The sequence below is a fragment of the Anopheles stephensi genome, chromosome 3 (assembly GCF_013141755.1).
Source record: "Anopheles stephensi strain Indian chromosome 3, UCI_ANSTEP_V1.0, whole genome shotgun sequence".
Lineage (NCBI taxonomy): Eukaryota > Metazoa > Arthropoda > Insecta > Diptera > Culicidae > Anopheles > Anopheles stephensi.
In genome coordinates, this window is record NC_050203.1 from 53,164,266 (window position 1) to 53,182,319 (window position 18,054).

At 42.4% G+C, this 18,054-nt stretch overlaps 1 protein-coding gene across 6 annotated transcripts in view; it reads left to right on the forward strand.

The window, feature by feature from the left end:
- LOC118509225 (1-phosphatidylinositol 4,5-bisphosphate phosphodiesterase classes I and II) overlaps window positions 1–18,054 on the forward strand; it is a 97,450-nt gene that overhangs the window by 53,845 nt on the left and 25,551 nt on the right. For all 6 annotated transcript variants that reach the window (XM_036049530.1, XM_036049531.1, XM_036049526.1 and 3 more), the window contains exon 4: window positions 1,483–1,620. In XM_036049530.1, the coding sequence (XP_035905423.1) occupies window positions 1,483–1,620 (138 nt within the window). The remainder of the gene's footprint in view (window positions 1–1,482; window positions 1,621–18,054) is intronic.

Genomic DNA, 18,054 nt, shown 5'->3' on the forward strand with positions numbered 1-18,054 from the left:
GCTGGTACCAGACCGGGGTGAGTAATGTAACGTGAGATCTACCTTGCAGTGAAAATGATCGATCAAAGACTTTACCTCCAGTGGTTGGTGACGGTTTTCCTGCGAAAAGAGAGCGTGCAAGAGTTGGGTTGTTGATGCGATTGTCAATATTTCCCGGCGCTCTACAACGAGGTACGGTACACCGGTATCGTACCGAAGAACCGAACCTAATGTTCTGGATGTCTTCATTGAGGCATCGATTCTTTGAAAAATATCAAAAACACCAAGGGCGAATATTGGCACACAGGTGAAGAAAAACCAGGTGCAAAAAAGTACACCAAAAACAAAATACAGACAACTCATACGCGGCTCGGTCGTCTTCGTGATACAGGGCAGTGCCAGCAAGATTTTTCCTCATGCATGCAGACGACGCACACGGTAGGGTTTGTGTTTGCTTTATTGAGTTGCTTAAATCAAGTTACCGATATAATATTGAGCCGAGTATTTGCTTGAAAGTGACGGGCTGAGAAATGGGAAATGTGTACGGTGCACGGTCACCAACAACCCCGACAGGATGACGTCTTACTTGTCGGGTGGGTAACCGTTTGTTGACTCACGGGGAACCGAACTTCTTATGTGCTAGAATCGAATATTTGCTTAGAAAGGCTTCAAAGCACACCCCACATCCCATCATTGGCAGCAGCCGTGTGACCTAGGCACGGGACCCTGGTCCTGTAATGAAGCAGTTTCAGTGCTGATGAAGCACTTTTAGCTCCACTGCATTTTGGCGAACAGTTTATAAGTTGTTTGAGGTCCCAAAGTTGTGTTGTTTACATTTCTACCACCCTGGTAAGCACACTGTGGCAACTGTGTTTGAGCGAAGTTATTTGTGTGATTCTAGAGTAGTACGCTGCTAGTAGGAAGTAGTTGGCGAAGAATGGGCACAGCGCGCAGTTCTAGGAATTCCGTTCAGGCAAGGGAATTTTGGTCGAACGTCAAACCCACCGGAGAGCGTTGTAAGGATGCACGTAAGATCGTGCCCAACGATATCGAATAACTCCATCAAACCTGTCAGGTCCAATATGTTCGGCATAATAATTCGATACAAAATCGAGCTGTTTGATCGTATTCGTTTGAAAATTTTGGAAAATTATTTTACGCCACATCCGATACGCGATGACAAGCGGATCGGTCCTCAAGCATTATCTTCTCCACCGACGAGGGAGCTGTTGATATTAATACTGTGGTGTAATTTCAATTGCAACAAATTTCATTTCGATTACAAACAGAATTTCCATTGAATCGTCGCCATGTCGCCTTGCAACGGATCGAAAGTGACAGCTTGTTTTTCGTGTATTGTATGTCCCGTACGTGAATATCGTTAGCTGTGGGCGTTCGTTACCTTTGCCTGCCTGCACACTGCAATGTTTTAATGGAAATAATAAATATTAATTTTATTGCTTCTTTCTCTCTCTCACACTCTCTATTTCATCCTCGCTTCAGGACATTAAGCTGCGTCAAATTGTGACCATGGGTTCGCAGGATACGCTCGAGGAGAAAACCGTCACCGTGTGTCACGGGGCCGACTTTGTGAACGTCAACTTTATCAACTTTTGCTGCACGCGTAAGGAAATCGCACGGGTAAGTAGTCTCGAATGGAATGGATTGGCCGCTGGCTACTTGACGCGCTCGTTAGCGTTGAATCCCATTTCCGGGGATCCAAATCAATTTCCTTCCCGCTTGCTCCATCCTAACGGTTGGCTGGGATGGGAATCGTGATTAAGGGCGAGGGATGGCGCGTGACATACACCGAAATGGGGGAAAGCTGTACGTTTGCACGTTTGCTGCGTTAAGTTGGCGCAAATTGTATAGCTTAAAAATAATGGAACGATTGGAAATCGACCTCCCCGAAAAAGTGGTAGCACGGAAAAACGAAAGTGAGTTCCGTTCCATTCGTTCAAGAAATGCGAAAGATAGTCGAGGCCGTTTGGAAATGCGTGAAAAGCGCTTTCCGCACCGAAGGAAGCTTTTCTTTCCGCACCAGCGGGAAAGCCTTTTTTTTCAAACCGAGGAGTAAGGAGCAGGAGCAGAAAAACAAAACCGAAATTCACCAGATGATGATGGTGATGGGGTTTTTCTTCATTTTTTGTTTTGCCTTTTGAAACCCGGAAACACAGCGGGACAAAAGTTCGAATTAAATTGCTAACATTCGTAAAAGGGGATTCAATATTCATGAAAGTTTTCATTTGCTGCATGCATACAGACCATCGGTGCTTGAAAGCAGAGAGAGAGAGAGAGAGAGAGAGAGAGCTTTTTATTTTTCTTATGTGAGCATATGCTGTGAAACCAACCCAGTAGACCAAAGTGGCACGGGTTCGCGCTTGACGCGCCTATCGTTTCGATACCGTTCGGCGGAAGCGGAAGTTCGTTCTACTTCTGCCGAGAAAATGAAAATGAACAGCAACGCCTCACAATCCCACCTCGATTTGTAGAATGTGGGGACCAAATTGATTCTGTTGTGGTTTGCTTTTTTTTATGTTCGCTGCTGGAACGATGGCGAACCCACTCGAAAGTGGAGAGTGTCGGTATCGTTCGAGTTGTCACTTGGCAGTGTCTTACGGGCGGAAGTAGTCGCGTCGGGTGTTGGGACTGCAAATCGTGAAGGTTGCCGTGGGGCTCGTTCGTTTCATCGGGCGCATGGGACATGTTCTTGTTGCTGCCAGAGTATATTTGTGCCGCGTCCGATGATCAGGGTGGTCTGATAGCTTGAATTCTGCCGGTGTTCGTATTGAGTGGAGAGGAATAAAATTTAAATGGAAAAGCTGCTTCCGTCCTGCAGCTGCTTTCACTCGGGGTAATGCTTAATGATCTGTTTTGTATAAATGTTTAATATTCTTTGTAGTGAGTGATCGATATACTTTTGGTGACATTTAAAACTTTATTAGAAGCTACAATTTTCTTTCCATACGAATTCCACATGTGCTAAATGTAGTTTAGTGTAGTTTGGACTCTTTATCCCTCGATTAGTCTTATCTCATTCTTTAGTCCCATGCGTCGAAGAGATATTTGGAAGCAATCAAAGAGGATCTTTAAAAGAGAAATCCTCTACATACCAAATCATGCGAATGTTTTTGGAGAAAATTTTAAAGCCGCGTAAGACAGCAAAGTCAGGGTTGAACTTTAAGACGCAAAACTTCAACTATTTGTTGTCAAGGGTCAGCACCGGCAAAGAAAACATAGATGACTTATACGTGTTGAGACAGTCGAAATGATGCTGGCTACCAATCGGTCGTACTACATTCTCAGAAAACTCCCACTCTCTCTTTCTCTCTCTTGTCCTAGCCTAATGACCTCCTAGATCATGCCAGCCATTTGTGGCCTTCTATTTTTAATGATACTACATGGTTGGACAGTCAGTCCTCACTACTGGGGTCCTTTACCGGCCTAAAAGTAGAGCCCCCTGAAACCTCCTGAGGTAAAATTCTCTACTCCAAATACTTAGTGCGATTAACACAGCTGGAATTGTATAGGATATTAAAAGTTCAAATATTCCCGTGCCACTCTGAGAATTCCTCTTAGTCACCTTATCCTCAGTGCCCCTTATGTGATTATATATATATATATATATATATATATATATATATATATATATATATATATATATATATATATATATATATATATATATATATATATATATATATATATATATAATTATGCTATAATTATGAGCTCAATGAACTTTATGGTGATCAGGCTATGATTTTCTTTCCTGAAAACTTAAATAACTAAGAAAGAATGTCACTAAATTTAGTACCAAAGTTTCATTACAGGGCATAACGTATATTATGTAATTTAAGGGGTTTAAAACCCGGTACGATATCTTAACTAAATCACGGGGACAGATGAAAATTCAATTGAATTGAAAGGTTATGAAAAGCCCGCATATTCTCTGTAAAAAAAACCGGGATCCCTCATCACAAATTGCAAGTCCCACCACATGAAACTTCTCGCGTGAATAAAGAGCACCGAGAATCCTTACCCCACCCGCGACTGGTTAATTGAAATATCGGTTCAAGTGCTACACCCGCTGGAAAGGTGTTGAAATTTTGATGGACCCTCAGGCACTGTGAGCGGGTATTGCTTTTCAAGCAAAGTTGGGCAAAGTTTTTGAGCTCGGCAGGATAAAGAGGACTGAAAGAACACACTCACCAACAACAACAAAAAAAAAGGCCAACGGTGTGTGGCCGCGTTGACGTAAACTTTTAAGCCACCCCTTTTTTCCATCAGAGGGAGCGCCGCCCCATTGCTCATGGGTGCTTTTTACAAGCATCAGGTGTTTTGATGGCGAAAAGAAGAACAGCACCGACCCTGGGCAGGATGTTTGTCATCGATGCTGAAGTAGAGACAAAGCGGTGTCAAAAGGGTCTACGCGGAAGGTGCAAAACTTTTCCTCTGGACAAAATCCTTCCTTGCGCATGGAGGGGGGAGGAGAGTTAGTAAGTTTTGCGTGGGATTAACGAGGGATATCTAAATTGGACATTAATTGGACGCACGTAGAATTTATGATTTGAAGATGGGCGTAGTTAATGTTTGAATGGTGCGTGCTTAAAATTTGACAGCTGGCTGTTTCGATAATGGCTTCGAGTTGATTGGAAACATTTTTGTAGCATCTTTTTTCTAGATGATTAAAATAGAATAAAGCACTCTTTTCATCTGTGAAGAATGTGAAATGACCTTGTTGATGGATTAATGACGTTTATTCAACAGTACCCAGCCCCCGTGCAAGCGGGAAGCAAAATCGAAAGTGAATCACGAGTGAAAGCGTAAGCTACAGTAATAATAAACAAAATCAACACTTGATGGCAACTGTTAGCACTAGGAACTTCTTTCGGTAAGGGAATGGGCAAGGAACGCGTCATGCAAAAAACCTCCGCGAAACGTCAAGCAAGCGAGCCACCATTGCTTCGAATTAAACAGGAAGGATTAGGCATGAAAATAGAAAGCTCATCGTGTTGCGTTCTTATCTTTGCCGCACCATTACAAAGTATTCGTCCACGGGGAACGAAGACTGCAAACTCTGCAGAAGCTGCCGAACGACGTCCTTAGGTTGAATGTTTAACGCGTCATGCTTTCATCAAGATACGTCTGGTCGTCCTTACGAGTGCCGCAGTCCACGGGCAAAGTTATAATCACCATCACCAAGTCGGTGGGCTTTTGTTTTTCTTATTCAAATCATTCCGGGCTGTTTAGGAAAAAGTTTGTGTTTCTTTTTCGGTTGTTTTTGTTGCTTGTTGTAAATCCTTTGACTGATGGGTAAGGCAAAGCTAAGGACAGACGGGAAAGCGCTGTTGTCGGATGGGATGCGCCTAAACAATCTTTACACTCATGAGAAATTCCAAGAAACGAATCGGTAGTCGCTCATTGAATTATGTATAGGGAAAGGCGCTGCTTTGAGCGGGAAAGGTAATCGTTTGTAAAATCAGAACAATAAAAGTTTTGCCATTTATTTTGATGGAAGCATGCAGTTCTAAGGAGGCATCTTTAAGAAATCTCTTCTATGAGGCATCTTTGGTTGATGAAACGTAATGTTTTGAATCTGGTGATGGCGAAATGGATATAGTTTATGGAAAGTAAGTAAGTTAAATCATTTTCTTGATACAAATTAGAGAGTTATGCTCCTTAGAGAGAAGGTTTTTAAACACATTCAGAGTTGCCTAGAATATTGAATGCTGTTTTTTATCCATTTTAAACTAATTTTAATTTTATCTATTTTTCATCCCTTGATCTTCGAACGATACAAGGCATCGATTCATACAATGGAACTTTTGAAGCTCTCAGTTGAATGTTTCAAATGTTTTTTGGAATATTTTAAGTTCACTGTGGAACCTTACAATCATATAAAATAAAAAAATGATTGTAAAAAAAATGGATTGTATTCATAAAAATGGAATAATGAATACAGTTAGCAGGTATTTGCAACGCAGGTACGGAACTAGGCAATCAGCAGTACATTTTCTGCCAAGTGTTTGATCTAACCCTGTATAACTGCAAAATGTCATTTGAAACATTCTTCTGAGTGTTTCGAATGTTCCTTTACATGGACAAAAAACTCTTATGACGCTGAGATCAATTTTCTTCTAAGATTTTAGCTGTCGAAAACTCCTGGTACTGATACATCTACTCAATACTCCAGCTAAACCAAACTCATTATGCTCACACTTATATTCTGATGAATAAGTTTTGTTTCGGTCTGATTAGGTCTTTTGAAAACAAATTAAAACAACGATCGAAAGTAAACTCAAAATAAGTAAATAAAGCGAAAAAAGCCTTATCTTATTCAATTACATGAAAGAGCAGAAGTCATCTACAGTGAACGTAAAAACGTGTACAAGAGTCCTTGAGATCGATTATTGCGTTGATTTGGCCGCCAGCGATAATTCACACTTCCTTACGCCCTGACCTTAGGTTAACCTTTTCATCAATTGTGGGCTGCCTTTTCTCCCATTCTTGTACGGTGGCCTCGGGCTAGGAAAATAAGGAACCCATCAATTTTTGCCTTCCCTCAATGCCTGGATGATTCAGGATAGCTTGTTTGTTGATTATTGCGGGGCGAAAAAATAAATAAAAACACACACCAACGACTATGATGGTGGTTCGCTTTGTGGAGAAAGCGTAGAATACCTCAAACGGGGAAAAAAGGGAACCATAAAAAACTCACCCAGAGACAGTTGGATCTCTTCACGTACGGTCCTAAACTACGGGCAGCAGAGTGACGACGATAAACAATATAAGCTTCTCTTTTACGATTCAATCACGGTGTCACAGCAGGTCAGTTTTTCCTTCCGATTGTCCGCGGGCAATTTCGCGACGACGGCTACGACGACCGTACACAAGCGAACCACCGAGCCATGGGCCGACCTGGAATCGATTGACTGACCCTGACCAGGAGTGGAACTGTGTGTGCGTGTCCGTTGTCTCTTCTTCAAGAAATAATCTTTTTTCCGTGGCGTGGAGGCGAGTCCTCGGCAAAAGTGGTGCACGGAAATGGGAAGACATTTCTGGTGAAACCCGTTTGCCTGGCTGCAGTGTCCGAGCTTTCTTTTAACGCTCCGGTAGATGCCGGTACCTGGATGAATAGTTTCGTTGACTTTGCCGAGCGAGTGACAAAACATTCCTCGACGCGTCCCACTTCAGTGGCAATCATTTCATAAAGCTTTCGTCCGAACTAAGTCGTTGTGCTAATGGTAGTTTGCGTCTCCGTTTCTTCGCTTCTACGGACGCTCGTTATGGTTTATGGTTGTGTGATATATTTTACGTAAATCCTGCAACCAATGCAAACGGAAGCTACCAGGCAATGATCGATAGCAGGTTGAGCTGGAGGAAGAAGAAGAAGGAGATGATGATGATGATGATGGGTTGTCACGACTTTGCCTTCTTGGGTCTTTTTTGGTGTTGCGATAACATTGGACACACAGGAACCATGCGATTGTGATGGGCAACAGCATATATGACTAATAAAGTCCGAGAAAATGCTAGCATAGTGGGGGGGCAGTTTGAAATGGTGCATCCGTAACGAAGCGACGGGACAGTACAGTGTTTATTGTCTTTTATGGCGTTCCTTTGCATAAACATTTTAACTTGCATGAAGTGGTGGCTTGAGTGGGAAAAGGGCCTCACTGGCTGGGGACAAGGCTGCCCGGAAGAGCATTGAGGAAGAAGCGTAGAGGGCCTATTATATCTATAAAACACTCCTAGATCATCCGACAGTCCTGACACGATTGACAATATGCCTTTGACATGGTGATAAAGTTGAGATTTTCAGAAATTGTCCACAAGGGAATCCTTATTTATGTGGTGTGTGACCATGATGGATGGTTAGGGCCCGGTATGCTGGTGTATGATACAATATGTATGTTTTACGGTCTATCGTTATCGTTTCCGTAATGCTACATTGTGAAGAAGTTTTGAGCGCTTCGTTTAAAATGGCTCAAGCTCAAGCAAGCGGCTTATAGAACAGTTTCGGGAGTTAGTAACGCTTGCTGGAATTGCTAAATTATTAAAAGTTGAACATTTCTTGGAGCTATGAACAGTGTAAAGTTGATAACTTTACGATATCTTAGCTAAGTAAGTTTCAAATTTCCGAGAAGTTTAGGGATTGTGGAATCTTGGAGAGAATGTTTACTAATAACTTATTTTTACGCATACCTTGTTTATATTAACGAAACACCGAATTGAAGCTGTTGAAAAGCGCACGAAAATAGGTTGTTTCAGGAAATTAGAAAATCAACGCTCATTAAGTCTGAAAACGACCAACTTAGGCCAAATGCCTGTGGCAGCGGGAAAACATGTTAAGCCGAACAAAAGTGTCCTGTAAACAAGTCACACTCGTCAACATGAGTGCGTATGAAGAATGGTGCCGTTCGTTGTGTTTTGCAACACGAGAATAATGTGTTTTCGTTTGCAACATGAAGCATGAAATGGAACTCATTATGTGTAGAGGAAACGGGGGCAAAGTGCTAACGAACGTTAGGATTTTTTTTCTATCTTTTGACATTTAAACGGTCACTAAATATTGTTCTGCTGAAAATGTGGTTTACGTTTAAATCCGACAATCCAACACTACTGTTAAACCTTTTTTTAGGTTAAACTGTACACAGTTTTCTTATTTTCGTTATTTGTGCAGAAAAAAAACCGTGTGCTGAATTTTGTTTTTTAATTTCTTATGCTAATATTAAAAACAATCAAACTGTCATTTGATCACATTTTGCCTCTTAATTTTACTAATCGATAGATGCTGACATTCCGGTCCGGTGGCAGAGGCGATAACGGTGCCGGTCTTCACACAGCAGGACCGGGGTTCATATCCCATCCAGACCACCTTCTCCGTACGTAGGGCTGATTACTTTACAACGGGTAAAATTTAGTCACAGAGGGCCAGAAACGGCAGGCCTCTCAAGGTTGTAATGCCAAGGGAGAATTCTGTCTGGATGATGTTTTTTCATAGACTTTTTGATTGCATTAGGTCATACATAAAAAAATAAAAAATAAACAAAAATATTTTAATATTTGCTTTTAATTATGACGGCTTGAAGCCGAATTGCTAAATAAAAATTAGGAAACCCAAATTTAAATGTTATTTCTATCATCAAAGCAAAGTTCGAACAAAGATGCAAACAATTCTTCTTGGCCTAATAGCTTTTTTAGTCTTTCCTTTCTGAAACTTAAATTTACCCATAGACGGTTTCCTTTCTTCCTTGGTACTACAACCTCGAAAGATCTCGCCCTGCCATTTCTGTCTTCCTGTGACTTAATTTTACCCGAAGTAAAGTAGTCAGCCCTACAGAGGCGGTTTGGTTGGGATTTGATTACACGGTCCAGCCGTGTGATGACCGGCGCCGTTATCGTCTTTGCTACAGGATCGCCCCGAGTCGGACTATTACTCCTTATTACGGGAGGACGGTCTGGATAAGATTAGAGCCACGGGTTTGCTGACTGAAGACTGATGCTGTTACCTCCATCGCTAGTCTGGCCCATGCAAACAGTTATAAATTTATAAAAAATAATATTAAATCAGCCTGCAGCATGCAAAACTCACTCATTATCAGTATTATGCATTATTATTAGTATTATCAAAAGTAATTTAATTAATAATTTACCTTATACTTCATGCTCCCATTACTTCAATTGTTTGTATATTTAGCACGTTTCATGCTGAGATGCTATTTGTGCTCCTCCATACCTTACATTTTACGGTTCCGTAAGCTCATCCAACCAGTGGAAAATATTGTTTTACGTGAACGAAAACAGTCAGATCAGATTGTTTACCGTGTGTGTGTGTGCCCCCTTTTTTATTTCTATTACCGATGATATATCCCTTTTGTTTTCGAATCGGGATGGTTTCTTGCATTAGACTGTCATTTTTCTTTCGCTCTCTCGCACTCGTTAAAAAATGGGAAGGGGGATCGGGTTTTTACGCTTAAAGCTATTTTGTGTGATTGTGCTTTTTTTTGGTTTTGTTTGGGCAGAATTGTACCGAGCCGGTACCGTGATCATCGTTGTTGATGTGCCTTGACATGGTGATGTGCCACATAACCGTCATTGCATTAGACGTACGAAATGGGTTGTTTGAAGCCCCCCGAGCCCCATCTATCCTGTAATATGCATGAGAGGTGTATGTGTGTGCATGAACGTTGCTGTCTGGCTTAGGGTAAATGGTTGTTGTATCATGTTCGGAAGTTTGTTGATTGCAAGCCAGCAAAGAACGATGAGCATGACGAAGAGTAATGAAACAACGCAAATGATTATCCTTCTCGAAACTGATTGCTCTGGGTTTGATGAATGTTCTGGCAGTGCAGAACCGCTCTGCGGTACCGAGGGTATGCAATTATGCAATGAGACTTAATGCGTTTGAAAAGCACATGTTCTCCATCTCACTCGCGCTCACTGTCTCTGCTGTTGGTGCGTTGTGGTTGTGTGGCGTAGAATCATAAATACACTACCGGAGTGTAGTTGTACAAGAGCCAGCTTAATCTTTCCGTGCTCAAGTGTGCTTGTGGATGATTAATTTACTACTGCTCACAAGTGTAACAGTAGTGGGCGCCGAGTAGAAATATGCTGTAGCTAGGTTTCCATTCCGGGTTGTAATTAAAATGCACCATTACAGCTTTATCCTTCCAGCATAAGAATCCTTAAAAGACTCTCAAACATCACCACAGCAGAACGATGAAACGCCACAGACACAACGCTACAACGAGACTCCTTTTTAATCATCTTTCTGTCGGCCACTACGCCAGTCGCCGGAGTCTGGTACGGTTCGTAACCATTTGCTCCGAATTGTTTACGTCCGATCGCAGATAAACAAGAAGCGGAGTCCGAGCAAATTGTTGGGCCACTGGCACGAAAACCCGGAACGAATCAAACCCCACTTCGCTTGTTGCATTTTCACCGATGGAGTCAATGGCACTGGGGCTGTTGCCGAACGAATTAGTGTTGTTCCTGCTGTTGAGCGCTGGGACGTGACTTTTTTCCGGAAGGACGATGGCATCGGCAAATATCGGTTGGCTGTTTGGTTAGACATTTGAGCAAACACAACGGTCCGGAGCTGGGAGGACCCACACCCACAGCCATCGGGATCATAATGAACAGGGGGGAAAGTGTACAGAGGCGGTACAATTTTACAATTGTGTTTCGAGACTGATGGCTTGGCGTTTGAACTCGAGGTTGGAATATGAGTGATGCTTAGAACAATATTTTCAGTATTATTTTGCTGTACAAAAAGGTATCCCATCATTTAGACAAACGAGCATGGTACTTAATGTGCCTTGTTTTTACAACAGCACAGACGAATGAATAGCACACGGTGAATTATGTCAGCTCTAATTATTATTGTACCGATCACTCTTTTCGAGCACATAATTTAGGTTGTAGTTTAATTCCCCGCCAGTGTTGCTAATGAGAAACGAGTCAGTAGACAATGCGTTGCGTTGTGCCGGGGAAATGATTGTTGCACTTGCGCTTGAATAATAGATAACGAGCGCACATTATGGTGACGAGTTACGCTGATCACTCTGCTCCGTTGCCAATCGAGGGAAGGTATGTTCTCTGATTTTTATTGAATATATGGCCACGGCGGCGGACGACGAAACTAGGGCTCGAATACCATCCAGATCGCTTCCTTCTAATGAAAGGAAATTCATTCCAACTACGTGGTATCATTAACTCTCTAGTAAGCCAGACAAGCTAAGACAAGAGGAATAAGAATCCTTTTGGAACGACATGGAACAAACACTTTTTCCATTTCTAAAATTATGGTGAAGCTTTTATTGAAACATTCACTTGATTCAAACGAACCTTCGGCATTGGAAATTTGTCTGAGGATTGAACGAACGTCTCTATACTCTCTGCACAACGATGGACAATCTAGAATGATTCATAATAAATGAGGGCAGGAAATGAAAGGTACGAAAGGATTTGAATTCCGGAAATGATAGAATAAGTCATTTGGGAGGAATGTACAGGTAATGAATAATTCCTTTATTTGCTTAGCAGTAAAGGGAATTGAGACTGAAAATGTATTCCCTTAAGTACCACTTATTTAGTCCTAATTTTATTATAAAAGAAAGAATCCAGCCATCAACGTGTGAAGTTGTTATAGCATTTCAAAATTGCTTTGAAGTATCCTTCACCATCAATAACAATACACAGTTGTAAGGTATTGTGATGTTTCATTATAATTTATCAGCAAACTTTCAACTTGTTTTTGCCTCTCACTCGTTTAGGTAAGAAAAAGGCATATAAAGCAGCCACCGTATCGAATAATCCGCGCAAACATTAATAAGCATCCTAATGAATAAGCCATAGTTCACTTGCAGCGCCCGGTAGTTTATCATCTACATTGGCTCCTATTTAGCAAAACTTTAAATGTCCAAACTTACGCCTTAATGTGTAATGTCACCATCGTGAAACCATTACCGCAGCGCTTACTTACTAACAGCGAGCGTACAACAGTCGCAACCTCCGTAACACTACCGGTCCTGTTTGGCAACCTTTGTCCTACAGTGTTGCTGAGGCCCCGCGGAAAGGAATCATCTCGAAAGTTGATTAATGAAGAAAGTTAAATAATTAATTTAATGTTTATCTGCCCTTGGAAAGTTTCCTCCAAAAACACGCACCGTCGTGTAAAAAGGGGATGTGAACTTTGTAGCCGGGATATGGGGTTCGAGGATTAAAACAAGAAACCACATTTGAAAATTTGCGGCTGATGTTGCCTTGCAAAGTGATTGCCTTGCCGCGACCCAGCCATCCTAACCGGGACACACGAGAAACGATAGTCATGGGGATAATTTTTGTACTTTGCTACACTAGGCTAATGAGGCTTTGTTGCCTACAAGGATTGTCGGTTTTGGTGTGGGGAAAATTATGAAAGCACTAACACGATATTGCGATAGTTTATGTCCTTGTCGAGGCACGGTTCAATTATCAACAGCGGGGAAAAAAAGCACGCAACGCATCTCCCCAAAGCGTCATAATAGAAAAATGTTAATTACATTTTCTCTTCTTATTGGACAATGGCCAAAATTGCCGCTTCCACCAGAGAAGAAGCCAGCTGCACCGTACGCAAGTTGTGTTCGCTGGAAATAATTTAGCTAAATGCTTTCAAACGCCGGCCGACAAACAACGTCGGTCCAGCCAGACCGACGCCCCCCACCAGCAACATTACCCAAAATTCAACCTGACACACAACGTTCGAGCATAATTGTTCCGACTCCGACGCTGGTAGCGTCCTTGCTGCACATCGGCGGCGAAAATCCGGCGGATGCAGCAGACAGGTGACGACGGCCGGACGGTGGTGAGGTGACGGGAAGGGATCTAGGTCTTCCATTTACCTCCGCTTTAACAAAGCCATCATCACCTGCGAAGACACCCGGCTCGGGAAGGCTAAAGCGAACGGTACGGTGGCGCTTATTTGGTTCGTTCCGGTGGAAAATTTTGTTCTCTCAACCGTACCGACGTCTGACGACACCGTCCCACGCACCGTACGCATACAGGGAAGGGTGGGATGAGTAGCACGATGCCGGGTACTACATTCTCACCCTTAAAGCGAAATGTAGAGTCTAGTGCTATCTGGCAGGCTGTCAGTTGCAGAAAAAGCAACAGCAGCACCAGACGCGTATGTCGGTCGAGCTTTGGGTGGAAGGCGGCTAGGGCTAAGACTGAGCTTCGGCAGGCGGCACTCATGCTCGCATGATGCCGTCAGGTCCATTGTCGGAACCGGAAATATGCGTCTCCATACGCACGGGACTGGTGGAGTGTTTTTGCAGGTTCGCTAAAGGATTCGCCTCGAGCAGTGGTCGACAATGAGCGGGCGCTATGTGCGAGACCTTTGACGGGTTTTATCGCAATTAGGTTTTAGTTTTGGTAGAGCTATCTCTACGAAACCATCATGTAAACATTGGCATGGGAACGTATGCCCGAGTTCCACTAGGTTTAAATTATTCGGTATAAATTTCCATTTATTATAGTGCTGATTACGTTTCTCTGATGGACAAACTCTCAAACAAACCTTGTCTTATCACACATAGAGTGGTTCGAGTTAGAGAAGTCAAACTTTCGTCAAGCTTTTGTTTTCGATAAGTGTGTCCCACCCTAGCTGTCAAAGTGATGATTTCGGTTTGAACGTGATTAAAAAATGAAAACCTCCAACCGATTCCATTGAACTCGCTGCTAGTTGTGAAATTTGAATACAGTTTGATGACAGAAACATCAAAACTGCCACCAGCATAAAGATTGTTGTTGTGCATCTTGAAACAATTTGACAACCATAATACCGAATTTCAACCATAGTCCCATAATTTTGGACGGGCTGGTGGTAAAGGCGATAACTGAGCCGGTTTTTATATGGTAAGACCGGGGTTCAAATTCCTTCCAGATCGTTCCCCCTTAGCGGTGAGGACTGACTATCCAACTAAGTAGTATCATTAGGTCTTGTAAACCAGAAGTGGCCGACATAACATAAGATGTCGTTAGGCCAAGTAGAGGGAATACCGAATTCTAGATTTAGACAGCTTCTGACAAACAATCAGTTATAGTAATTAGGACATACAAATTGGTTAGATTGTTTTTAATGATAGTTTTCTCTTGTATGAGTCATCTTTCCACTTTAACTTCAAAATTCTATTTGTTTTATTTGTCACATCATAAAATTATTTTAATTCGTCGTTTTTAATAATCAGCATCTTTACGGAGACAAACGAGCTTTTTTTCAAAATATTAGCCAAATTTCTCCTTGAAGTTTGCCGTACCCTGAGCTAAGTGAAACTACTTCATATTTTGATGCATTAATAGCCGTGAAAGCTTGCGAACGTCTGATGATGGATCCATTCAAACACATAACAAGCTTCGGTTCCTAGTGCGGCATTCCGTCGTGTCTGTTCGCATTGCTGGCCGGGGGAAAACCGTGCTGTGAAGGATTTCTAATTTCATATTTATAACCCCTACCGTGGTGAGGTAGCTCACGACAAGCGCCCCCTGTCAGTGCAAGATAAATATGGTCGCGCAAAAACCTCCCCTATTATTGCACCTTTTCGCCCCTCTCTGCACGTATGCACGGTGCTGGTACGGGGTGAGTTTTGTTAGTTGGCCATGTTAGCGGGTACCATGACAATGGATACAGACAGGCGATGGGTGGTAAGTGTGGCTTCCGGGGGCTATACCGGGACCTATGTTTCCTGACGGTTGCGTGAGTAGGGTCAAAGGGATAAAGAGGTTGATGAGTATCGGATTAATTTAGAATCACTTCAATCAACAACTACTCTGCTCGGAAGGTGTTGTGGAGCAGCAACCGTACGGGGGATACACTTTACGGTGCAGAACCATCAGACATTCAAGGATAATAAGATTATGGATCCTTTTAAAAATGGCCAGGGGTAATTATTTAAATGGAAGTGGAAACGATGTGTCTTGTTAGGTTTAAATTGATACGAGTATGGAAATGTGCCAAATGCGATTGAACGGTTTTGGATTGTACGGAAAACATAATCAATTAAAATGAGGAGTTTCAAAATATTGTAACACCGTCTCCGTTTCGAAAATTTAAGTGAATATTTAATCGCTATAAAAACTCCTTTAAACCAAGTTGCTGGTAGCTTTAAACGATGTGAAAAACTACCACCGCAACCTTTAGCCAGTAATCCTCATGTTCGCGCAGAACGCCCTCAGGGTACTATTAGTCAAGTGGAAAACAGAGCGCTTGGAAAACTTTTGCTGTACCGCCGGTATTTTAATTCGATTGGAAAGTTGCTGCTACTTCCTTAGATAAAACGCTTTTCTCGCACGGTGCGAGGGTTTTTCTGCTTACAAAATGTTTACCCCTACACTTGCATCCCCGCGTACGTTCCCTTCCGCCACTAATCAACCTCATTCCCCCGGGTCATTTCGCAGCGTGCGCTAGTAGCCTCGATCGGCAGGGTTACAGAGCAAACATGTTGCATGCATTCAGCCATGCGAGGGTTTCCGAGGGAAGAGGTGGTTGAAGCTGGTGCTGAAGTGTTCGAGGTTTGGTTGATTGCAGTTACAACTTGGTGGGATCTATTCCAGTGACCGGCAGGTTAGTTAGGAAGGGTTGACGGTGAAATAAAAACTTTTCAAACTGCTATCTGCCCATGAACTGCGTTTTAAGAACACAGTTGGTCGGTTTTGTTTAGTCATAGCTGTAGGAGTAGAATTTTTTATTCGCTTCAAATTTGTTTTAAATGTCAATGAGTTTGGCGTTTGGAAGTTGGAACAAAAGAACTGTGCGTGTAAGTGTGTGTGTTGGAACATTTTGTTTTTGTACAGTCTTGCAGACGAAATTCAAATTTATTTCGGGAAAATGGCCTCGTTTTTCGAGTTAATCCATACATCAATCGAGTTTTTCGATATCCTGATATCAGGTGAACTGCAATACACCATTGAATAGAACTAGTGATGCTATGATAGTGGTCTATCGTTTCCCTATTTGCCCGGTGACGCAGAATTTCTTTGGTTTCTAGGAACTTTTTTATTCGACATAGGTGTATAAGGCCCAAACTTGTCATGATTTCGAACCATTGTTTTATGCCGAAGCTAGAATTCTGATCGGTTTTCGAGCTCAGTGCTGGCTCCAATCGATTGGAAATCGCACGGTGATGTGGTTTCCAGCGTTAAATTAAGCTCAAGTTCGCCAACGATGATTGTCCTATTTCTTCTTCTTCCTTGGCACTAGACAACCTCGAGAGGTCTCGACCTGCCATTTCTGGCTTTCTGTGACTTGGTTTTACCCACAGTAAAGTAATCAGCCCTACGTAAGAGGAGCTGGTCTGGATGGAATTTGAACCCCGGTCCTGCCGTGTGAAGGCCGGCGCCGTTATCGCCTCGGCCACCAGACTGCCCCATGGTTGTCCTACAGTATCATCAATTCAAAGTGTACAAACCCCCTGAGGCAAAGACGTGTTTTTAATTCAATCACTTTGGCGTCCTTTGTCAGATTAGTCATTAGCGTAAAAGACTTAATCGATCAAATCGATTAAAGTTTTTATTAGCTCTCACATTTTTTTCAAAAAGATAATAATGAGTCAAACATTTCACCTAATTTAAAGTTTTTAGACGGTAGTTGAAAAAAGTTAAGGACTTTAGAGTTGAAGTTTTAAAGGTACACAAATGAACCAATAGCAGAATCGTCAAGCGTCGGTGGGAGATTCTTAGAAGGAATTTTTTTTACCTCGTATATGTGGAAGGACAATGACGTGCCGCTACAGTGACGAGCTGTATGAGCTATGGGGTCACCATTGCACAGTGAATTAGACTCGCAACGCTTTCGAGGGATGGCCATGTTATGAGAATGACACCGGACGACCCAGCCCATAAATAAGCTTTTATACCTTCCTAATGGATCGATAAGGTGTGGTAGTCTCATATTAGGATGGAGTGAAAGTTTAGAAAGTTTACGCTATTTGCACCGCATTCAATTTTATCCCGTGTAGAATGCTTCTACGGCACTAAGCAAGTGAACATGTATAAAACCCGGATAAACTATGGAAGCCGGGTTTAAACTAACTTCCAAGCTTAGTGAACCTAAACCACCAGAACAACTAGTATAAAATTTAAAGAAAAGCCAATCAGTTCGATACCTCTTTAAAACTGCCAGCCACTGTACAACAATGTATTTGTGTGAAGGTATGTGTGTGTGTGTGTGTGTCCTATTCTATCCCACCTACCACCAATTACCAGCAACGTAGAAAAGGCAGTGTGTGATGTTTTTCTTTCCCACCAACCCAACCAACACAACCGTTTCCTTCTTTCCGTAGCCAGTAACTCTGGTTGGATAAAAAGGGTGGCTATGCAGAGACGCCTGACGACTTCCGCACACAAAAACGTGCAACCAAAACTGACCAACTTTTCTGTGTGCACGGTTCAAAAGTTTTCACCGTCCCGTGCTATCCACCACCTTCCACGACCGCAAGCGGAAAGTCAATTTTAAAAGGGCTAGCTGGTCGTTCGATTTACACTGTGTGTAGAAGAGGGAACACACACACGTCTGCCTTGTGCAGACGGGAA